Source organism: Ascaphus truei, chromosome 2 (genome assembly GCF_040206685.1).
Source record: "Ascaphus truei isolate aAscTru1 chromosome 2, aAscTru1.hap1, whole genome shotgun sequence".
In the NCBI taxonomy this organism is placed as follows: domain Eukaryota; kingdom Metazoa; phylum Chordata; class Amphibia; order Anura; family Ascaphidae; genus Ascaphus; species Ascaphus truei.
In genome coordinates, this window is record NC_134484.1 from 304452194 (window position 1) to 304477304 (window position 25111).

A 25111-nucleotide genomic window follows, 5' to 3' on the forward strand; every position below is an offset into this window, starting at 1 on the left:
CCAGATGACTGCAGCAACCGCAACTCTGTACTTGTCTCCTCTGATATATATATATAGTAATGGGGAACGTCGCTACCACTATAGGGCGTCCCTGCAGCAACCTTACTCTACAGTGGCTCAGGGATTCTCTTAGGGCCTGCGGGGAAGATCTGTCCTATGCAGGTGGGTCACTGACCCCCTGCACTTACACTACCTCCTCCTTCGCCCTGCGGTTCCCCTCTGCCTAGCGTGGTCTCTCCCCCACGCTTCCCTTTCCTCCTCCCGCGATTCCAACCCCCTGATTGGTTCCCAGACATCAGGTGACTGTGCTTGGGCTCATGGGAGTTGTAGTACACCAACGGAGCCTTTCCCTTATTGGCCCGTTGTTCGCGCGCTTGCATTGCGCATGCACGACCTCTCTGCTCTGCCGGTGCCCTCTAAATGTTGCACAACAAACATGGCGGCGCCCTTTCCATCGGGCCGCCGCGGAACCTACATCACACTCTCCGGGCAAACACTGCAGCAACATAAGGTGCCTAACACACACACACCCCTACATTCTCCCCCTCGCAGAATCCAACGTCCCCGCTTGGGAACGTAACCATAACTTATTTACATTTCTGTACACCTTACTCTGTATGCTCTACATGAGGTTATACAGTTCACTCAACATGCCAATTACAGATCTCATTTTATGGCGAGCCCACTGCTGAGTCTCATAATGGGGTGCCCCGAATTGATCATAAGCCATCCTCATTGGAGGTTGACCAGTTCTTTGGCTTCTGCGAAGCTGTTCTTCGGCTACTTCCTCGGTAGAGTAGCAAGTTTCATTTGACATTTCAAACTCTGCCCTGGAGAGGCTTAATTGCTCTACAAAGTCTTTCTGAGGCACAAAGCACGGGCTCTGTGGGTCTAGTGGCTGGCTCACTGGAGTCAGCGTATCTGTTGTTGGACCAAGGGGCTCTTTACCCTTAGCTCCTTCGGGAGATGCCCCCGCGGTCGAAAGGCCCCTTTGAGAGGTTCCTTCCGTAGGATTCTGAGTTGGCAATTACTACTGTCTCTGGGCCATCCTCTGTACTCTCAGCTTCTACATCGATTGAAACAGTGGGCACTTCTGATTCGTTGTCCCCTACTTGAGGTATGGGGAGCAGATGGTTCCTATGCCATACCTTTACCCGGCCTTCGGAGTCCTTGATGCAGTATACCGGGAGGCCAGGCATCTGTGATTCCACCTCATACACCCCATCTCTCCACCGATCAGCCAGTTTGTGCTTTCCGGGAATGCCCAGATTATGAAGGAGAACTGCATCCCCCGGGCGGATTTCTTTATGTCGCACCTTGTGATCGTAGCGCCTTTTGTTACTCGAATTCAATTGCGCCGCCGCCTTCTCAGCCAATTTATAAGCCTGCTGCAGACTGTCTTGTAACCTTTGCACATATCGAAAGTGCGTCCTGTTGGATACTCCATTGGTAGATATCCGCAGTCGCACATCCACGGGCAGCCTAGCTTCTCTTCCAAACATCAAGAAGTACGGAGTATACCTTGTAGACTCGCGTCGAGTACAGTTATAGGCATGCACCAATGTCTCCACATGCTTGCTCCACTCAGTCTTCTGAGAGCCTTTTAATGTCCCCAGCATGTCAAGTAGCGTTCGGTTGAACCGTTGATCTTTGGTGGGGAACGCTTGGGCGTATCTTGTATAGTGGTCTGTAATCACCAGTACGTTACCGATGCCCCGGGTGTCTGGCTCGATACACAAGAAATCCATGTACATCAAATCCATGGGGCCGGAGCTTTTCAGATGGGCCATGGGGCCGCCCGAGTGGGGAGTGTCTTCCTCTGTATACAGCGAGTAACACTGTCGGCAATGCATTCCACTGATTCTCTCATTTTTGGCCAATAGAACCGGTCCCGAAGTAACCCGAACGTTTTGTCAACGCCCAGATGGCCATGATCATCATGTAGTGCCCGGAGGACCATATTTCTCAGACTTTGAGGCAAGAATAGTTGTCGTCGGTCGGGATGATTATGGTACGGTATGACCCGATACAGTAGGCAGTTGTCCAGTTCGATTCTTCCGAACTCATTCAACAGTAGTTTCACCAGTTCTCTGGGGGCTTGCTTAAGGATAGACGGATTCCCTTGTTGCAGGGCTTGGCGAGCAAGCTCCACCACTGGGTCTTGGATCTGATGTTGCACCAATTCTTTCCAGGAAATGATTTTATCCTCCGTAATGTTCATTCCTTCCGGACGTCGGTACGCCCGGGGGACTGACCGGGATTGACACCCTATTGAATCAGATAGTCTTAACTCCGAGAATGCCACCTGATCGTTGACCACTGCTGCTAGTGAGCATAGAGCATGTATGCCAGGCCCAGGAATTTCTTCCCACACCTTCTCATCAGTGGTAGGTTGAAGCCCAGGTCGCCGCGACAGAGCATCAGCCCCTATGTTGGTGGGCCCTGGTTTGTACTTAAGGTTGAACCGATAGTTGGCCAGCGCCGCCAACCATCGGTGACCTGTCACATCCAATTTGGCGGACGTGTTGATGTAAGTCATTGGGTTGTTATCTGTCCTGACTTCAAACTGTACCCCATACAAGTAATCATGTGGCTTGTCCACTACAGCCCATTTGAGGGCTAGGAACTCCAACTTGTGGACGGGATAGTTCTGTTCGCTTGGGGTCAAGCTTCGACCCGCATACGCCACTGGTCGGAGCCCTGTATCATGTTTCTGGTGCAACACTGCTCCCAAGCCGCTGAAACTGGCATCCACGTGTAGAACATATTCTTGGTCGGGATCGGCATAGGCCAGCACTGGGGCCTGTGTTAGGTTGGTTGTCAATCTCAAGAATACTTGCTCACAAGCAGAGGTCCATTTCTCTCCAAAGGGTGTTTGTGCAGTGGTAGCTTTCCTGCCTGTGTCTTCAGGATAGATTTTTAAGAGGTTATTCAGGATTTTAGCTTTGCTTGAGTAGCCTTCCACGAATCGCCGGTAGTAGCCGCAGAACCCCAGGAAGGACCGTAGTTCCTGGATGTTGTTGGGCCGGGGCCAATTCACCACTGCCTCTATCTTCCCTGGGTCGGTGGATATCCCTTCTGCTGATACAATGTGGCCCACATATGTCACGGACGTGCGGCAGAACTTGCATTTGTCCAAGGACAGCTTAAGTCCCTCCTTTTGAAGTCGATCCAACACCTTCATCAGCCACTCCTCATGCTCCTCCAGCATCTTCCCGAACACTATAATGTCGTCAAGGTACACCAAGTATTCTTGCGAGTTCATGTCTCACAGCGTCTTTTCCATTAACCTCTAAAAGGTGGCAGGAGCCCCACATATCCCTTGCGGCATACAGGTGAACTGGTAAAACCCTAGCGGGCAGATGAAAGCGGTTCTCTCCTGATCTTCCAGATCCATGTGCACGTGATAATAGCCCGACCTCAAGTCCAGCATGCTGAACAATTTACTTCCCGTCAAGGCGTTCAGGAGGTCCTCGATGCGATTGGGAGGGTGTACTGATCAGGTACCGTGCGATTGTTCAATGTCCTATAGTCTACGCAGAGACGTACGGTCCCATTCTTTTTGCGAACCATCACGATACGTGAGGCGTAGGGACTGCGTGATCCCTGAACAATACCGGCTTCCTCCATTTCGGCTAATAGTCTCCTCACCTCTTCCACATCTCGGGGTGCTATGCGGCGGGAATGTTCGTGGAACGGCGCGGTGTCACTCAATCGAATGGTGTGGCAGGCGCTGCGACTGCACCCCACATCCATAACACTTATGGAAAACACCCCCCGTCGCTCTTCCAGTTTGGTCTGCAGTCTTCCTTTCCATTCCTCCATTAATGGCGAGTCTCCGAAGTCAAACGCCAACCTGGGAGTTACTGCATGGGCGGTGGCCACCGGGCGTTCACCTACGGCCTTCCTCTCTGAAGTTACTGGATAGATTCGACCCAATGGCTGCCGGCGATCAATGCACATGAGGTACGGAGAAAGGTTTCGCACATATACCTGAGTTCGAGACGGAATTTTCCCCGACCACTTCTTTACCGAGGCCAATACTTCATAGCCGAGCCGCTGGTCATCACGTATCGTGCTTTCCAAGGAGAATAGTTGATCCTCCGGACGTCTGGCAGGATAATGACAGGCGGCGACCATCATTCTTCCTTCCCCGGGAGGAATCTCAGTCAACCCCCGCACTTGACTATACAGCACCCCATGCTCCTCTTCGGTCGCAATCTTACCGCAAGCCTCTTGTAATGCTGGGCAAGTGGCTAGAGCCAGCAACGGTAATTCACCCGCTTCCTGCAAATACATGTGGATCACAGCTTGTACAATGTCTGTGTTGAACCCCATGATTATTGGGGCACTGGGATGATCTTGGAGTTCGGGGCACACTAATGCTTCCACCTTCATGGGATGATGCTTGCCGGTGTTCAACTGGGGGATGTCCAGGTGTACCTTCACCACTCCGTCAATAGGGTAGTCTTCATGGCTCAGCCCTCTCAATCGCAAGGAGTCAGCGGATAGTAGTGGCAGTCGATGCAAGTGTTGATCGTAGAAGGGCCGATACACTATGGTCACCTGGGACCCAGTATTCATCAGCGCAGAGGCGTAGATGCCTTCAATCACCACCTTGACGATGGCCGCTGGTTCGATTCGACTACTCGTCGAAGACTGGCCCGCTGCTTCGCCGGCCTGCGGGGTACACAGCATGGACTTGGCCGGCCGAGACGCCGTTCTCCGTGGGGAGGGGCAGTACACTCGAATGTGCCCCAAAGGAGGGACTTAAGCTGTCTTCTTTCCCGGGGTTAAGTCACGCCCCAACAGCACAGTCTCATGGGCCTGGACTCGATCCATCAGGTCATCAAACGCCAACACTTGCCCTGGCTGACGCGCACGGACACCGGGTGCAGTGGGAGGAGTCCTCTCAGTAGCTTGGTGGTGCGCAGTCCGTCGGCATCCACCTTCTGCACCACCCCCTTTCTCACCAGGGTACACAGATCCAGATGCAGACGTCTAAGGAAGTCAGACACCATGTCTCCCTCTTTCTGGGCCAGAGCATGGAACTTGGCCATCAGTGCAAATGCATCCACAGGAACCCCATACGTTTTGGTAAGGGAGTAAATGATGCCAGCCGTATCAGCATCCGGGTGGTCGTCCCGATAGCAGTGCACCATGTGGGACGCTGGGGGTCGCAGGCACTCAATTATACGCTGCCTCCGGACGGCATCCGTGCAGGACCATTCAGGAAGTACCTGTTCCCTATTAACACATTATGTGCCAGTTTGGGTACTATACCCACTTTGAAATCTAAACAACCAAACTCTGTTTCAATAAGAACATCAACAGTGGAATATTCATGATTATCCCCATGTATACAACAAATTGCCACTCTTTGTGAACTGTTTACCTGTTTTTTCCCAATGGGCAACAGGTATTCGGACACTAGTGTAACCATACTCCCAGAGTCAAGTAGTGCCCGAACCCTCTTACCATTTACCTTTACAAATGCCCAGAGATGGTTATTCAAGGGGTCCTCTGGGCAAGGGCCCATACATTGGGACCACAACGAATAAGGTTCAACGCTGTTGCATTGCATTGGTTCAATATTTAGTGGGCAAACTTTCGCAGTGTGGCCCCTCTCATAACAATTTACACATTTAGGTACATAGTCTGTGTCCCACTTAGAGCCCTTTTTCGGCTCTCCATGTTGTCTGTTGCCCTTAGTATGCGAGCCACTGTTGCTGGTGCTGTGTGAAGGCGGTCGTCGCTCTTCAGCCCCCCTTAACCCTGGTACCCTTTTACCGTCTCTGGAAGAGTCTTGGAACCTGGGGTAGTGGGGATGCTCCATGACTGTGGGTTGCAGGTGCTCTTCTGCTGCATTGAACCTTTCTACGAGGGCCACCAGCTCGTCTACATTGTGGGGGTCACTCTGACTGACCCAACGGCGTAGGGCAGAGGGAAGTTTCCTCAAGAACTGGTCAATGACCAACCGTTCCACGATGTGGCTTGCTGAGTTGATCTCGGGTTGTAGCCACTTCCGAGCGAGGTGGATGAAGTCATACATCTGGGATCGGGTGGCTTTATCCAACGTGAAGGACCATGCGTGGAACTTTTGGGCGCGAACGGCCATGGTTATGCCGAGGCGGTCGAGGATCTCGAACTTCAATTTTGCATAGACGTTGGCTTCGGCTGGCTCTAGATCAAAGTAAGCCTTCTGGGGTTCGCCGCTTAAGAAGGGTGTGATTAGACTGGCCCACTCAGCTTCTGGCCAACCCTCTCTCTGTGCCGTGTGTTCAAACGTGAGAAGATAGGTTTCAACATCATCCGAGGGCCCCATCTTCTGAAGGTAGTGGCTTGCCCTGGTCATTTTCGGGACTGAGGCTGCCTCTGCCAGTGGAGTCTTAATGATAGTCTCTCTCAGGATCTCGAGTTCCTGCTGTAAGCCCTGGGCGAACCGTTGTTGCTCCTCTCTCAGCAAGCGGTTTGTCTCTTGCTGGGCTGCATTCGCCTCTTGCAGGGCTGCATTCGTCTGTTGCTGGTTTGCATTAGTCTCTTGCTGGGCTATTAACAGCTGTTGCTGGGTTGCATTCGCCTTTTGCAGGGCTGCATTCGTCTGTTGCTGGTTTTCATTCGCGTCTTTCTGGACAGCGACATTGCGTACGAGCGCACTCACCATGTCTTCCATCTTGTTTTTTTTTTTTTTTAAAGTTCTTTAACCCGCAGACCTTTTAGTGTTCTGCCCGCATTCTCCACCATATGTGACAAACGGCTTACTCCGGGGCTCCGCCGTCTGTCCGGGACTGTTAGAACACGGTCTTTTAGGGAAGGTTAAATGACGATGCGTAACGTGCTGTTCCTTTAAACAGGCTATTGCCTGGTTTATTCAGTCCCAGGCACTGAGACTGACACAGAATTCAAAATAACACATAAGCAAACAAAAACCCTGCTCGTCTGAGCACTAACTTAACTAAGGTTTTCACTGACTCAGGGTTGGACTGGCTTATCCAGTTCCAACAACAACAATAAGGAACTTTGCAGTTTTAGACAAAAGGAACAGAATGATTTAACCTGTTTGGTGAGAGGCGTTTCCCCTCTCTGCTTCCAGCAGCCTTCCTACCTCCAGGCTCTTGGGGAGAGGGGAGAGGAACCAGGAAATCAGTCTTAAATACCTGATTTCCAACTAGCAGGACAGGTGACAAAAATCAGGCAGCAGACAAACTCTGATCTGGATCCCTCATCCCTCAGTTCCAGCACTTGCCAAACTGTGGGATGGAGTGCATGTATTATGAGGCTGCACTTTCCAGCCTAAACAGGATAGAAACTATTCAGTATCCTGGGAGCCCTATATATGGAATTTATTACCATCCCCTGGTTTCTGTCACAGTATATACACAAACTCACACACTATGCAACACCCCTTTAAAGCACACATACACACTCATCAACTCTGCCTCCTAACCAATCAGCTCCCCTGTCTGAGAGTTGCTCTGACGAGTAATAGCTGATTGGATTTGGACCGTTTAGAATTTTTGGCACCTTGCCAAATTTAGCAGCCAATCAGCTTTCAGTTCTTACAGATATATACTGTAACATATTCAAGTTTTCCTTATCCAGCGACGAATTCCAACAACTTATCCTTTTCTCTGATGTCTCTCTGTATCAGAAAAGGAAAACTTGAATATGCAGATTTTGACGAGGATTTGACACTGCAGATTGTAGTGCCAGTTGAAGGAGGTGTTACCGGAGGAAGTCTCTATACGGGACACAGAATGATGACAACATCCGGTTCCTGGAGCATTCACACATCCGGCTGAACCACCAGATACAGCAGAGGAGGCACCAACGGAACGATCATCTTCAATGAGTATGGTTTAGAATGTTTATTTAACCATATATGTATTGTGTATTATAGCATTATCTCCAAATAGAATATAGAGCATAAGTTAGACTAGTATACAATGTTGTCCAGCAATGAAATAGGGTTAAACTAAGGTGAGTGAAAGTATCTGCCCACTATTAGCATTGGCTAACCACAATGATTGATTGGGTATAAAGGATAGCTTTCTGACCAATGGAATTACCCCTGACAAAGTCATTCGTGACGAAACGCGTAGGGCGTTTCCTAAAGCAGCGAGTATAGCAGCTGATTTTTACTACCCACGAAAAGAGAGCCTATTTGTGGCTATTGAGAGCAATAGTCGGGCGGGCAATTTTTCATTGTCTGCGGCTGTCTGCGGGTTCCTGTGGTGAGCAGCGCCAGTAGAAGGAGGTGTAGCTGGAGGAAGTCTCTCTATGGGATACAGAGTGATGACACCATCCGGTCACTGGAACATCCACACATCCTGTTGAACCACTGGATACAGCAGAGGAGGCACCAACGGAACGTTTGGCGTGTACCCGTGCAGTTCTCTGGCGATTGAGTATATCTCATACATGCTATTTATTGAACTCTATTTTGAGTGCGTTTTTTATATGTTATAGTCCTATAAAACTTTTTTATACTTTAATACACTAGGAGTGCGCCTGTTTTTCTTTTGTTTTTTTGCATATATATATATATATATATAACGACAGGGGGTGCCCAGTGCTCCAAATGACAAAACATACATGGTAATAATTACAAGAAATAATGCTTCAGTACTAATAATGAAATAAAATATGTTTTTTTAGTTAGAAATTTTTATATACATATACATACACATATTAGTTAGATATTTTTATATACATACACATACATATACATATAAATAAATAATATATATATATAAATATATACATAATCAAAAAATAAATAGATGATACCGTTCTGTGGCTAACGAAATGCTTTTATTTGTGCGAGCTTTCGAGATACACTGATCTCTTCTTCCGGCGATGTTACAACGAATGAAGCAAGCAAAAGCTATGCTATAAACAGTGTCTATTGGAATGTTATCTATGCTGGTCCTTCCCCCGGTGTGGATGTGTTTTATGGCTGGAGGTGTCAAAAGGTTCCTGAAAGCAAGTGATGAAAGAGTGTGTATGTGTATCAGTGTGAAATAACATGAATGGAGAGCCCACAGTATATACAGTGCTTTACAAAAAGTGTGTGTGGAGTGGGAGCGGATATAAATGGTGTGGGTGGGTGTGGAAATGTGAGATTTAGTAGCATAACTAAAAGTGTGTGTGGATACTATGTGGTCCCTATTGGTGTATAGGAATGGAAAAACAAGGAGTATAAGTATGTGTGAGAGACAGCTGTGTGTGCATACATATAGCACAGTATGTACAGACATGGCCTATAGTGCTCATGGGAAAAGAGTTCACTTGTGTCAATAATGACTCATAAAATTCATTACTGACACAAGTGAACTCTCTTCCCATGAGCGCTAAAGGCCATGTCTGTACATACTGTGCTATATGTATGCACACACAGCTGTCTCTCACACATTCTTATACTCCTTGTTTTTCCATCCCTATACACCAATAGGGACCACATAGTATCCACACACACTTTTAGTTATGCTACTAACTCTCACATTTCCACACCCACCCACACCATTTATATCCGCTCCCACTCCACACACACTTTTTGTAAAGCACTGTATATACTGTGGGCTCTCCATTCATGTTAATTCACACTGATACACATACACACTCTTTCATTACTTGCTTTCAGGAACCTTTTGACACCTCCAGCCATAAAACACATCCACACCAGGGGAAGGACCAGCACAGATAACATTCCAGTAGACACTGTTTATAGTATAGCTTTTGCTTGCTTCATTCATTGTAACATCGCCGGAAGAAGAGATCAGTGTATCTCGAAAGCTCGCACAAATAAAAGCATTTCGTTAGCCACAGAACGGTATCATCTATTTATTTTTTGATTATTGAAGCTCGGCTAACACGGTACTGATACCTCTACATGTATATATATACAGGCACACCCCGGTTTAAGGACACTCACTTTAAGTACACTCGCGAGTAAGGACATATCGCCCAATAGGCAAACGGCAGCTTGCGCATGCGCCTGTCAGCACATCCGGAACAGCAATACCAGCTCCTTACTTGTACCAAAGCTGTGCGCAAGCGGGAAGACTATAGAGCATGTTACAAATGTGTTGTTTACATCAGTTATGCACGTATAGGACGATTGGAGTACAGTACATGAATCAATAAGTGGGAAAAAGGTAGTGCTTCACTTTAAGTACATTTTCACTTTACATACACTGGCGACACACTTTATTCAAGCTCGGCTAGTCCCACGAATTCGGGTATACCCGGGTGTATTGAGGTTTGTGACTGTTTTCTGCCCGAGTGCATTGAGGTATTTTCCAGGCAGTGATTGAAGCATTTTATTCCCGCTGGCTGCAATACTGCACTATATATATATATACTGCATTACAATTCATGAATTTATGCCATCTGGTAGACACGCGAAGCATTGCAGCCTATTAAATCCTAATCATTATCATTTAACAGATCAGCCGCCCGTCAGCCAGGCATGAACCCAGGCTGGGAAGGCAAACGCAACGGGGCTTGTCAGAGGTGAGGAGCGGCACATTCCAGGTATCTGCCAGGTACATACTGGGTATTTGCTCGAATAAAGTGTGTCGGTGCAGTACATGCTCCGGTCCCATTGCGTACGTTAATGCGGGGTATGCCTGTATATATATAGTTACGTTATGGTGGGGGGGAAAAGTGACAAAAACTCTCCACAGCAAAGCATATAGCAAATGGAAATATCACTGTATGCTCATTTGCATGTCTTAGATAGGTCTGCAACCCCACCTTTCACCATTATCACCCAGCACACAGCACTTTCACTGCAGCAAGGGATTCTGGGAAATGACATGTAAATGAGCACACAGTGCCACCTTTTGCTTCAAAACCATTCAACATGATTCCCCTATAGGCTTAAGCTTGCTGCATGGTCACAGCTATGAGCACAGCCAGGGTTAAGATGAATAGTCAGTAAACCCACCCACAGACAGACTGTTTCGACCTTAATGGGTCTCCTCAGTGTGGGGTTGGTTCTACTGGCTATGCAAAAAATGAAGCACGGGATAGGTTTTACCATACTTAGTTAAGTTATGGTGGGTAAAAAAAGTGACAAAAACCCTTCACAGCAAAGCATATAGCAAATGGAAATATTACTGTATGCTCATTTGCATGTCTTAGGCCTGGGACATAGTAGGGTGAGCCTTGCTGAGCCGTTCTGAGCCGCGCTGAGCAGATGCACTTACCCCCTGCATCTGTCATCAGCGCGGCTTTAGCAGCCGCTTCCGCACGCTTCCACACGCTTCCGCATGCGTGCGGAGGCGCAGGTATTTTGGAGAGACAAGCAAATGTAAAATGTGACGCTCAGGGAAGTGGAGGAGCGGTCACGTGACCGCTCACATCCAATGGGAGCGAGGGACTAGCCACGCCTCCCGGCCCGCCTCCGATCCGCCTCCAGACACGCCTCCAGCCTGCCTCCGGCCCGCCTACGCACCACCCCCAAAGCGCGCTCACTGCCTCGCCTGCCAGGACAGAAAAAAAGCACCATTTTGAGCAGGCGAGGCAGAGCAGGAGCGCTGATCAGCGCGGCCCGAGGCACCATGCCCGAGGCCTTAGACAGGTCTGTAACCCCGTATATATATTTCTATGCATTGGGGCTTTTTTATACAGTATGTATGTGTGATTTTGTTATATTCATTGTTTTTTTTTATATGTATTGGGGTCTTTTTTATATCATTGTTTTTTTCATATATATTGGGGTTTAATATGTATTTGGGGGGGGGGGATATGTATCAGAAGCACACCCTAATGGAGGAAAATCATAATCCTTTCATGTGAGTTCATTATACTTCATGTTATACATCAACTGCATTTCATCCACGTCTATATACTTATGCTTGGACATTATGAAGTGAGGATTCTTGCAGCAGTGATGGTGGAATCCTTACCAGCTAGTCTATTTATATAGTAGATGGTTGGTGTTATTTGGAATTGCCTATATAAATGATACTCCAGGGTTGTACACCAAAAGAGACTTATCTGTTTGAAGAAATTGTACTTATAATAAGCTATTGATGGCATAAATAGAGCACCATACAGCCTTTGAATTATGTATTGGAGGGGTTATGTGTATTTGGGTGGGATTTATATGTATTGGGGATTTTTTTTTAAATGCATTGGCTTTTTTATATGTATTTGGGATTTGTTATATGTATTTTTTTTATATGTATTTGGGTCTTTTCTATATATGTAATGTTCATTTTTTTAATGATGTATTGGGGGATATATATATATATGTGTATTCGGGTGGAATATATATATATATATATATATATATATATATATATATATATATAGACAAAACACAACAGCGCAGATATAGACAATATGTTGAATATGGTTAGATAAAACCACACTCTCAGCCAATCAATCAATACCAGGTATATACCCTTACAATCTACTAACCCTACAGACTTGCAGCCAAGTTAGGTCTGCGGCTCCACAACGCCGCTGGGAATGTATTGCAAAGAATGACCTAGGCGCACATATGCAGGGGAAGAGAAAAGAAAAGGAGGAAAAAATCATAGGGCAGTATATCAATACAAGCAGATAAGAATTCGGTGAGATATGCACTTACACTAGTAAGATCATTAAATGCCTTTAATCCACTTAGGGACTCTCGAACTCAGCTCCTGTAGTTCGTCTGTTTCTTGGCTCCTGGATCTCTGGAGAGGCTTGTCCTGAAGGCTCCTTGCAGCAGTCACGATGAGTCTGTTTTTAGCAGACTATACCTTGGTGTGGATCTTATTCCAAGTGTGCACGTTTGAGTAATGTAGGCAGCTGCTCCGTCTGGGCTTTCCTGGTCCCGAGATGTTGGGTCCCTATTCAAGGATGCGCCATAAGCAAACACTCAAAATGGCGGTTAGGCCAAAATGGAGGTGATGATAGCCACACACATTATCTCAATCTTCACAGCAGAGATGTGCGCGAAAGAACCTATTCTTCTATATATATTTATATATATATAAAGCAGAAAATAGCTGTGTTAGTCCAGTTGCGATAGTGCAGAATAAATTAGTTATTCAGTATTCGGTGATACCTTTTTTATTGGACTAACAATTTATGTCATAGGAAAACTCTCGAAAGCTTGTCCTATGACATAAATTGTTAGTCCAATCAAAAAAAAAAATATATATATATATACTGTATATATATATATATATACTGTATATATATATATATATATATGTATATGTTCCACCCGAATACACATAACCCCTCCAAATACATATACCCCCCCAAATACATATAAAACCACAATATATATATATATATATATATATATATATATATATATATATATATATATATCCCCCAATACATCATTAAAAAAATTAACATTACATATAAAAAAGACCCAAATACATATAAAAAAAATACATATAACAAATCCCAAATACATATAAAAATACCCCAATGCATATAAAAAAGCCAATGCATTGAAAAAAAAATCCCCAATACATATAAAAAAATACATATATAGATATATATCTAATATATATATAGAAACACAGAAATAGAAACCTCACAAAAAGCACTCAGACTAATATTCTGAGTCCAAATGTCCAAATGCAGCTGAAGAATCCTGGATGGTGGTCACCCCAGACAGAGTGACTCACCTACATGAAAAGAGAGTCCCACATCAAATAATAAAGTCCAATAATGACCAGCAGTCAGGACCAGCAGCACATAAATACGACTTAACGCATTTCACCCTCACAAGCTTCTTCTGAAGAGGTAATTGAGGAAATGAGCAAATCCAGTTTAAAAAGGCAAAGCGTAATGACGTCATTTTCGAGCCAAAAGTATGTTCATTCAAACGTAATGGCGATCCTATTCCCACCATCCAGGATTCTTCAGCTGCATTTGGACTCAGATCACCTATGCCATACAGGAGCTGAGTATATTTTCCACTCTGATGCTTTACCATATGCTATTTACCTTCTACCAGTGATTTATACTGGTCCCAAGTATATGATTTTTCTCCTGCATGTGTCTTTATTCTGGGTTTGTGTTTGGGTCACTGAATCATTTTCATGCTTATTTTTCTTATGTATATATGTTATATATGTAGGTGCATGTTAACAGGTCAATCTATTACAGTACCCTATACATGAGTCATGCTAGCTTAGTATGAGTATCTGTGTTATGATTATATTTTTCCTGGTGGCTTTTCACCTCATATTTCTTTTTGGAGATTAGGGCATTTGCCTTTAATGCTTTTTTGTTTTTCTTTATACCATCTCCTCATTATCTGACCGGCCGGTTGTTAATCACTATGGGTACTTGGTCCCCATAGTGGTTTCATTTATTGAGGTTTAGTTTATACTTTTTATATTTTTTTCTCCATTTATTTATGTTATATGAGTTAATCCCATTTTCTTTATTTGTTTCTGTCCATTAATATATATTTTTGAATCCAGTCAGTTAGGGCTTCAGTTCAGCTGTTTTTTTTTCCCTTTATATTTTGATTCAATAAATTTATTATCATTATTCTTTGTAATATTAGTCTGAGTGCTTTTTGTGAGGTTTCTTTTTCTGTGTTTCAATATCTATTCTATTCCTCCAGCACCGCCAATCAGATGTCTTTCTGTTATTTTCAGTTATTCTCTGTTTTGGTTTAGACAGTGCATGTATTTATTGGTTATTTGATGCGGTATTCATTATTGTGTGTCATATATATATATATATATATATATATATATATATATATATATATATATATATATATATATACAGTGGCGGCGCCGCTGAGTCTAAAGCGGCTGGAGCCGCAAGCCGCGTGGAGTCCGTTTTTTTTTTTTTCCCTCGGCGTGCCGCGCTTCACCGATGCGTGGTCACGCTTCATCGGGTGCGTGCGCGCCATGCGCGCGTGCCCAGGGCTCCCCGAAGGGAGCCCGGGGTTGCTCCTTTGTGGGCGATGGCGGTGGGGGGCTCCGGGGGACCCAGTGGACCCGGAGAGGGGAGGGGGATGCCCCGATCGGAGGACCGATCCTCCGAGACTCCGGCACCCGCGCGGGACAATTCGGCGCGCGCCGGGTATCTGCCGCGGCCGAGACCGGGTGAGTGTTAGACTCAGTTCGACCGCGACAGTATATATATATATATATATAAAAGCGAAAAAAGAGAGCGCCCGATCCTAGTGCAATTTGTAAATAATATCATGTAATATACAAAAAAGAGTCCAACAATTTAAAACTCACAAACAACATGAATAAAAGAGCATTTTATGAGTAATACTCATGCACCAAACACAGGAACTCTGCTGCTCTGCTCACATGCCTCTCCACTGCACACAATCAGGACACAATCAAAACCCCTCTGAGACACCGTCCAGCAGGAACTCAGGTATCGTGTCACTTCTCCTAGTGTCCTCCGGAAACAATCCACATGTGCAATGGGTGCCAGACCGGGTAAACCAAAACAGGAACCGTGAGGAGTAAGCTGTCAGCATCAATGTCTTTGAGTCCCAAATGAAGAGGTATGGTGTTTGCTTGCTCTCACTAGCAAACAAAAAGTGTATCTATTTACAAGGGTATATAGATCCCAACAGGCGCAGTCTTTTTGTTTGTGTATATATATATTTTTTTTATATATATATATTTTATATATATATATATATAGTGTTTTTTATATGCATTGTTTTTTTTATATGCATTGGGGCTTTTCTATATGTATTTTTTTATATGCATTGGGGTTTTTTGTATATGCATTGAGGCTTTTTTATATGTATTTGTGATTTTGTTATATTCATTGTTTTTTTTTTTTATGTATTGGGGTCTTTTTTATATGTTTTTATATAATGTTTTTTTATTATATATTTGGGTTTTAGATGTATTTGGGGGGTTATATGTATTGGGGGTTATGTGTATTTGGGTGGATTTTATTTGTATTTTTTTATATGCATTTGTGCTTTTTTATATGTATTGGGGATTTTTTTATATATATTTCTTTTTATATATGTATTGGGTTCTTTTTGTATATGTATTGAGGTCTTTTTTTTATATATATATATTGTTTTTTTATAAGTATTGGGGGTTTTATACGTATTGGGTGTTTATATGTATTTGGGGGGGTTATATGGATTTGTTTTTTTTATATATGTATTGGGGTTTTCTTTATATGTATTGTGGGTTATATGTATTGGAGGGTTTCAAATGTATTGGGGAGGGGGGGTTTGTATGTATTTGGGGGTGGGAAGTTTTTTGCATTGGAGTGGTTTTTTTTAGTATATATTTTGTGGAGGGAATTGTGTGAGGAGGGGAGGAATGTGTGAGGAGGGGAATTGAGTGAGAGTGGGGCAATTGACGCAGGGGGGAAGAATGAGAGGAGAGAGGGGGTGAGTGAAGAAAAGAGGGAGTAAGTGTGAGACGCAGGGGAGATAAAATAATGTGAGGCAGGGGCAGGGATTGACTGAGAGTGGTGTAATTGATGGAGGGGGGAGAGTGAGAGGTGAGACTACTGGAGATAAATATATGGGTTGAGGGAGGGAAATAGAGGGGGCTTGCGAGGTGTGAAATGGGGAACTCGCGAGATGTGAAATGGGGCTTGCAACACTGCTGACAGGGGGGGAGCGTCCCGGTGGGGGTGGGGGGATGGGCGCCCAGTCAGAACTGTAGTTCTGCGCCCCCAGGAAATCTGTCTGCGTCCCTGCAGGCCAATAATGCCCAGACTGCTTTAAAGTCCCTCAGCTTCACCTTGGGCCTTCAACTCTTATTGGTCAGAAATGCTCTGTTCTTCGGGGATTATTACTTAAATATAATTCTTCACTATCACTTGGTACCATTGTTTAAACATTCTACTTCAAAAACCTGCAGAAAAAACTTGCTGTTCAGATAAAACTAATGATTGCAAAAGTATCATTGGTCAATATAAAACAATGGTTATGTTAGCTTTATATGTAGATCTTTCTTATTCATGGTGCTCTATAAACACGGTTGCTCTCTAGTAAATGTTAATTAATTTGGAGGGCATTTAAGTAATGCACGTTCTGCCAGAAACCTCACAGCGCTAGTGTCACCAGAAGGAGAAGCACCCTGAGATGTGCACAAACTTTAAAAATAATTATCACAATACTGTATGTACAGTATATTTACTATGTGCTGCTGCTGCTGCTGCTGCTGCTGCTGCTGCTGCTGCTGCTGCTGCTGCTGCTGCTGCTGCTGCTGCTGCTGCTGCTGCTGCTGCTGCTGCTGCTATAACCTCATCATCCCAGTTGCCATCTTTTTAATCCAAGTTTTTATTAGCAACTGTGACAGGCAGACAAAACATGCCAAATGATGGGTCAAAAAGGTCACACATATTATATGTTATTGGAGAGGATTAATTAACAGAACAGAGGTTAATTAGCATGTGAAACTATCCAAGTGATATGCTGCTTATCAGGCCTTTTATATAGGTCTAGGACATTTGGCTGCTGACTCTTCGCCATGACTTACCCAGCCGCTGGTAGCTGCTGCCGCCGGCCACATTGCAGCTAAGGTAAGTGCCTTAATCTAAAGCCCCCTACCTTAAGACCTTACCCTAAAACCCTTTAAATTACCCCCCCTACGCAACCGCTAATGCCCTTAAATTAACCCCCTACCCTAAGTGCTAAAACCACTTAATTAAACCCATACCCTAAGCACTAAAACCCTTTAAATTAACACCCTAAGCTATGCAGTAATAAAATGTACCTTTGAAGCGGCCGGCGGTGGGGATTCAAGTGGTGGATCGGCGGCAGCAGCAGGGTGAGTTGCGGCAAAGCGCCGGCGGCCATTTGGTTGCGGTGAAACGTCCGCGACCAAATGTCCCATTTCATATCTCTCATCTGGAGGGAATAACACTCATTGGAAAGACAGTATTTTACTGTTTAAGCATCAGTGACCATATGTACTTTAATCGTTATGGTCATAATCTTTGTATTACAATTTTGATCCCAAAACTCCAAATCTCATTCACATGGGCCATTGACTATAGACAACTACATGTAACAGAATGTGTTAAGTAAGTGTTGAGAAGGATGCTGACTTTGTTTTGCCTAGTATATACTTGATTTATTTAAGGGGCAATTGTAAACAGCTTTAACAGCATTTGAAATAATCAAAATGTGCCAAGTATTATTCATGAAATCAACCACATGCTGCACCTCCCTAATAGCAAGTTTTACAAATAGTATTCACATATTTAAAACTGCATGATAGCCAAGCAGTAATATAGGATCTCAAATTCTAAGAAATACTGCAATCTACTCTCACCCAATAAAAATTGTAATTTCCCAAGTAATACAGAAACAACAACATTAATCTTAATTTATTTTATCATATGATACTGAGAAAACAAAAAATTTCTAATGAAAAGAAATACAATGGAATAGTTTGCAAACTATTACATCTTTAAAATGCACAAATATTACTTACATGATCTTTCCTTCACTGAAACAACTGCAGAATAATTGTGTCGTAAATTAAAATCAGGGTGTATAAATATATGTTTGTCTTGGGTGTGTGTGTTTATTTAAAGTGTTCTACATGCCCTTTCCTATAGTAACTCTCCACTAGTTGGGGTAAGTTATAATGTGGTTCTATTCTCTCATAGTTATTAATAATAATAGCAACTATTCATATAGAGATTTTCTCCAAATGGTACAAAGTGCCTCGCAAATTTAAATCCAACAGTTACGCGAAATAAAAGTAAAATGTTTAAAGCTATTCAACAAACTACAAAAGGATTGTCAACCATTTTTCATATTGCATTTCTAATTTGGAGTTAGCTGGTACAAATAACTCTGAACTTTTTTCCAATTAGTTTTTTTAATTGTAATGCAGTGGCCATTTAAAAAAAAAAAAAACCTTCTGTTTCATAAAGTTTCAGCCTTCTCTGAATGTATGACCACATTTGTATTGGGCAATTTTATGATTAATTCTAAAATTCGAAAGCACACCAATATTTGTTTAACCAGAAAGAAAAACAAATGGTGCCTTCACCTTTATCATCTTTACTATAGATTCCTTTACCGTAATAAGAGATAGATTGTGAGAAAAGATATTCACATTTTACATATGTTTTCCAAACATTTCTCAGCTTTGGGTTAGAAATATAATGATATAAAGTACAATATGTTGTCTGATGCAATGCTCCTATAAGGTAAACTGGCAAGGTAATAAAAGATAATACAAGAAAGATTTTTAAATCTGTAAGATTTTTTTTTTATAGAGATTTTATCAGAAATAGCCGTAGTTTTTGTCAACAAATATTAAATATAAAATAATATATGGTTATGAGTATTTTCTTGCAAAACACATACACAGCCCTTGAACCTACAGTAGTTACCCACAATACATTTCTGTAGCAAATCTAGCTTTTACCCAAAACCCAAAGCTGCAGCTAAGCCTGAAGTTTTAGTCTATGTCTATTATTTACTATGTCGTTACATTTTTGTGTAAAATGTCTAATAGCTGCATATATCTATGTCTAGCAAATATATGTTAACTTTTGATTGACTCTACAAAAAATTGGGTTAAGCACCATTAATAAGGTTCATTAAAAAAAATGTTGTTTAATATTGTATACACACACAAATATATAATATAAGTACTTATAAATGTAAATTGTAAAAGATACAGTAGTGTGCCCACCTGCCCCTATCAAATAAGCACTGTATTTTGTTCAGTTAAGTATTTGTTTATTTATTAAGGAAGTGGGGGGAAAGATGCTAATTTTATCATACAAACTACTAAATGAAAGGCTGCTAATTTATGAGAACGTATTTCTATGGCCTGTCCCAATACCATTCTTGTTCTTCAACATTATATTGATATAACATAAAACATTTTATTGCTCAATATACATATTTATGGTTTCTCCACTAGAACATTATTAATAATCACTAAAGTATCTATAACGTTTTTGCTACAGGTTCAGTGTATGCTTTTAAATTTATGTCAAGGTAATCACTCTGCTACTCTATGTTGTCAATCTCACAACAGGAATAATTTGTAATCTATAAAATACTATATAACAATAATAAAATTCTAAAATAATATAACAAATACAACATTTTATATATATATATATATATATATATATATATATATATATATATATATATATGGCACACCTCAACTGCACTCACTTATGACCCGTGCACTCACACTCATCTATACCATTGATTACATAAACTGTTTTCCATTTATATGATTGTTTTGAATTGGGAATCAACAATGGGAGTAGTAAGGCACAATTCCTTCTAGTAAAATATAACTTGGAAAATGTGTACTCTATACTGTACAGTATGTCACTTACAAAAATCATACATTGTGTATGTGTAAGGCAATATATAAGTAATAACAGTCCTACTGATAATGTAAAATAAATTGTCCAAGCAGACAACCGGTCTTTATTCTGTTTATGTAATCTAATATGTATTATATCTGTTTATGTGTGATTAAGATTAATTAAAAAAAACACAAATCCAATGATTGAGAAGGAAAACTACATTTAACTAGTTCAATATTGATTTGAATATCAAAATTAAACAAACACAAATCTGTACATAGTCAAAAATAGTCAGAACAATACATTATACCCGATACATGAGCACCTACAATTGTTAAATATATAGCACGACATTGTTCTTATTGAGAATTGTGTATGAATGCACAGTATCAAAGAGTGGGGAGGCGAAGTTTAAAAAGCTGCAGATAATTGTAATTGCGTTGATGGATTTCCCCTTTGTGGTCCCGTCATCTAGGGAAATTTGCAGTAATTGAATGCCAATTTATAAAACAGGCCGCTACTGCAGTCCTCTTGCCAATTATGTACAGTATTATAGAAGCACCATACTCCTGGACATACAATTTACCATCAAGCATTGATCCCAGGGTATGTGTGTTGATAGATAGAAGGGTAGGTAGATATATACACCCACGTATAAGTGTTACGTAAGTGACTCTCTACTGTAAATGACTTACCGTTCTCCAGAGTCTCTGCCTTTTAGCACTGACAGACGTGGCTGTAACAATGATGTGTGATATGGAGACCATGAAACCGAAAACGATGGCCAATAGGGTCCTAACAGGCAGCAGAGAATAGGACACAAATGTCACCAACATCAGTTGCCACATTCCTTGCTCAGATGAAGTGGGGGGTTCTAAGCCATAGGCTCCCAAAGAGAAAGGGCAGCATAGAAAGGAAAAAGTGAAGCCGAAGAGCAAGGTGAGTTTGACAATCTGCTGCAGCTGAGTGACTTGCAGATACTTGACATTCGTGACAATGAAAAGGGAAACGAAGATAATGCAATGGACTGGATGAGAGCCCTTGGAGATGGTCAAGCTGGGTCCAGACAATAGCTCAACCAGAGCCAAAGTGGCCGTCATGATGATTAGGACTGCCAGAGCCTTCAAGGTCGAGGTCTGCTCCAGCTTCAGGTTGTAATTCTGGAAGAGGGACTCTAGCTCTTTGCAGTCGAACTCGTCCTCGCATGCGATGGCATCCAAAGGGGGGCCAGGAGAGCAGTGGCACTTCTTCCTCCTGGTTTTGACTTTCTGAAACGGTATTTCCTCCATGCCAGTGCCATTCATAAACCCGAGAGGGATACACGAAGTCCTTCTCTTCTGTTCATGTGAGCTGCCAGGAGAGCAGCTATCAGGAAAACAGCGAGGAAGACTTATATTGGGGGAGAGGTATACAGAACAAGATACAGGAATACTGTATGCGATGGTTTCGTGTGCGATCCCTCAGTGCAATTCTACCTGTACCCCTGAAGAGCTCCAAATAACATCAAATGCCACCCAGGGGGTTAATACCAACCAACACAGTAATCAGCAGGCAGATACTGTTGGTGAGAGGGTGATGGGTAACCTTATAATGCGGGTGGTAATGTGTTGTAATAAAACAACAGATGTGAGCAATAATGTGGCATTTTTAAAATGGAATGGAGGAGAACGAGGTAGAGAGGAAGAGGACGGTGAAAAAAAAAAAAAAAAGATCAGGAAAAGCTGGTGAAAAGAATGAAAGAAAAAGAATGAGGAGGTAATCTTCCTACGTCCAAGAGCATTTCACCGAGCCCTGGCTGCTTGGCGTCTGCGCACTGGCTGCCTGAGAAGCCAGACACGTCTCTACAATCTGAGCAGATTGACAAGTAGAAAACACAGATTTGACAACATGACCACGTTTGAGTCCGCTTTGCAAACACCCTCCTCTCCTCTCCCTCTTCTATATCTGGAAGGAAATGCACACAGACATAGATAAAAACGATTTCTAATTGGCTGCCCCATAAGCCTTTGTACTTCCCTGTCACCTGAAATACTGCTTCCCGACTGTACTGTAAATCTGTATGCACGAATGGAGATAACTGGCAGCCGCTTAATACAGTGGGATATCTTTGTTTTCTCTGACCTCAGGGAAACACTAATTGAGGAAGGTTTTTTTTATTTTTCCGTTTATTAGAAAGCTGTTCATAATAATGGTTAGGGCTTTAATCATATCTTTATGTTAATGCAGAATAGTGCAGGTTAATAATACGGAATATACCACACTAAATCGAGCCAAAGGCTGATTGAGTCCCTGCTTTGGAATAAGAATTTATCAGGTAATCCTGGATGACCTTAAATCTTTAAAGACATGAATTGATAGAATACTAGCTCTGTGCCTTCTATTGTGTGTGTATAATACAGAATAATGTGTATATGCAGTCAATAATAGGCATCATTGTTCCAATAGGGAAATAGTTAAAGCTTCCAAAAATATTTTAGATATACAGAACAAAACAATAAGATTAAATAAATATGACATTAATAGTAAACATTTAGGTGACAAAAAGAAATCTATGTCTATCTATCTATCTATCTATCTATCTATCTATCTATCTATCTATCTATCTATCTATCTATCTATCTACACACACAGAAAAAAGAGGTCCTGTATAAAGCACTCAAAATATTGTGAAAAAATGATGGACTTTATTAAAAACACAGAAAGACAAACATAATAAAATATAAGTAAAACAACAAAGACCACTAAACTCCTAAATACTAATGCTGCAAATCAAATACACACATATGACTAAAGTAACCCAATACAAATATATATATATATATATATATATATATATATATATATATATATATATATATATATATATATATATATCTCTGGTGTTACTACAGTAATTATATGAAAAACACACCTGTGCTAACACGCATATACTGGGGTTAATGGAATGTACTGTATTATGTAGAGAACAAAAACAATACAAGCCAAGGGAAAACAAATATGTTCCCTTGTGGATGTAAATAAGACCGGCTAGTCAGTAAATAACCCTACATTAAAAGATGTATGATGGAACGTGATATGCAGACAAATATAACCATCCGGTGAATCCTGATAGCAAAATGCATGGAAGAGTGTAACCCTAATTATACAGAATCCAGTTTATAATGCCAAGATAGAGTCCTATGTCAATGGTTGTAATTGAGGTAGAGAAAAATGTCCAGATTCCAGATGCACTTATAACATGAACATGGTTAAAGTAAGTTCATGGTGACATGAGTAATGCACTTAACTCATTATAGTAACATTATGAGTGTAATTCATAATGAAATTAAGCAGCAGAAAATATATGATACTCATCAGTTAAATCCTCCAGTTGCCGATTTGGCAGAGCAGCCCAAAGTAAGAAGCGGTAAATACATATGCAGTCCTAATGGGCAGCTCGCAAACTGGAACCGTAGTGTAGAGCTTGCTACTTATGTGGCAGCGGTACACAGCGTGTGGGAGCAGGGGAATCACAGCAGGCAAATGCAGCTGAGAGCGGTCGACACCGTGTTTCCTTCATAGCATCTGGGCCAAACGCTAATCGGTCAGAGAAGTAAGCAAAGCAGCGGCCAGGAACGAATGAGCAGAACGGAGATGAGGTCTTTGATCAAAAACTCCAACAGCCGTTTCGCCGTGAGTCTTCTTCTGGGAGTATGATTTCTGTGTGGAGCAGGAGCACTATTTGAAGATGCCACCATAGTAGCGTGATAGGTCACGTGTTGCGCCAGAGCAAAACAGTGTAGAGCCAGATCACACTTTAAATCCTGTCACATAATAGTTACTTGACTGCAACTTTTCTGTAACTAAAAAGATGCCAATGAATACAGATGCTAAAAAAGTACAGATGTAGCGGACGTTATCCGAACATTTACCTGGGTACACTTTGCGTTGTGCCGCGTGTAGGTTGCGATATATATTCACAAGTTTTGCCGCTGCAGACTTTATGGCCCATCGGATTAACACAGCAGGGGTCCCTGCCTCTCTGTAATAGACGCGCAGTAAGAGGCTGAATCATTCACTCTAACTGCGCGCTTCTCACAGGCAATTGCGGAGGTTTTATTTCATTTTAAACATTACAATAGTGTAGCAGGGGGTCTCCGTAGCTGAACCGCATTGATTTCAAGTCTGGGGATCCCAGCTTCTCTCGATACAGGCCCTATTATGCGGTGCCGGTATCTCCTATGCATGGAAATGTCCCGATCACATGACGCAAGCCATTTCCATGCATAGGAGATACCGGCACCCCATACCGGGACCTGTATCTCGGGAAGCAGGTGGTCCCCTGACCTGATACCAACGTGGTTCAGCTCCAGAGACCCCGTGCTACATTACTGTAATGTTTAAAATTAAATATCTAGTAAGCACCAAAACACAAAGCACCCCGTGCCCCCACATACTGTAAAACCAATATTTCTTTTTATAAACACAGGATTAATACGACAGGTCGACGGTGGTCCCTGGGTTGTCCCCACGGGTGTCTGCAGGACCCACAGTGCACCCGGGGGGTACCCATCAGTGTCTGAGGGCCTCCAGGTTGTCCCAGCTAGGCTCTGTGGCCTCCAGGTTGTCGCTGTGGGCCCCAATGGGGTCCACATGTGGTCCCCGTGGATATCTGGGGGTCCCTGGGTCATCCCCATGGGTGTATTGGGGCCCTTGGGTGCTTCCCATGCGGGTCTGTGGGCCCTCGGGTGGTTCGCACGGGTGTTTGGGGGGCCCTCGGGTGGTCCCAACGGGTCCCCCACAGCTGTGGGGCCCCCAGTTCTTCCCCGCGGGTGTCTGTTGGTTCTAT

The 25111-nt window shown here is 42.9% G+C and overlaps 1 protein-coding gene across 7 annotated transcripts in view; it reads right to left on the bottom strand.

The window, feature by feature from the left end:
* ADCY1 (adenylate cyclase 1) overlaps positions 1–22252 on the bottom strand; it is a 747796-nt gene extending 725544 nt beyond the window's left edge. For 2 of the 7 annotated variants that reach the window (XM_075586429.1, XM_075586427.1), the window contains exon 1: positions 20979–22235. In XM_075586429.1, coding sequence (XP_075442544.1) covers positions 20979–21587 — 609 coding nt within the window. In that variant the 5' untranslated portion in view covers positions 21588–22235. Of the gene's footprint in view, positions 1–20978 lie in introns of all 7 variants that reach the window. The other 5 variants (XM_075586430.1, XM_075586431.1, XM_075586432.1 and 2 more) reach the window with 5 other exon arrangements.
* Between the last annotated feature and the right edge of the window lie 2859 nt (positions 22253–25111).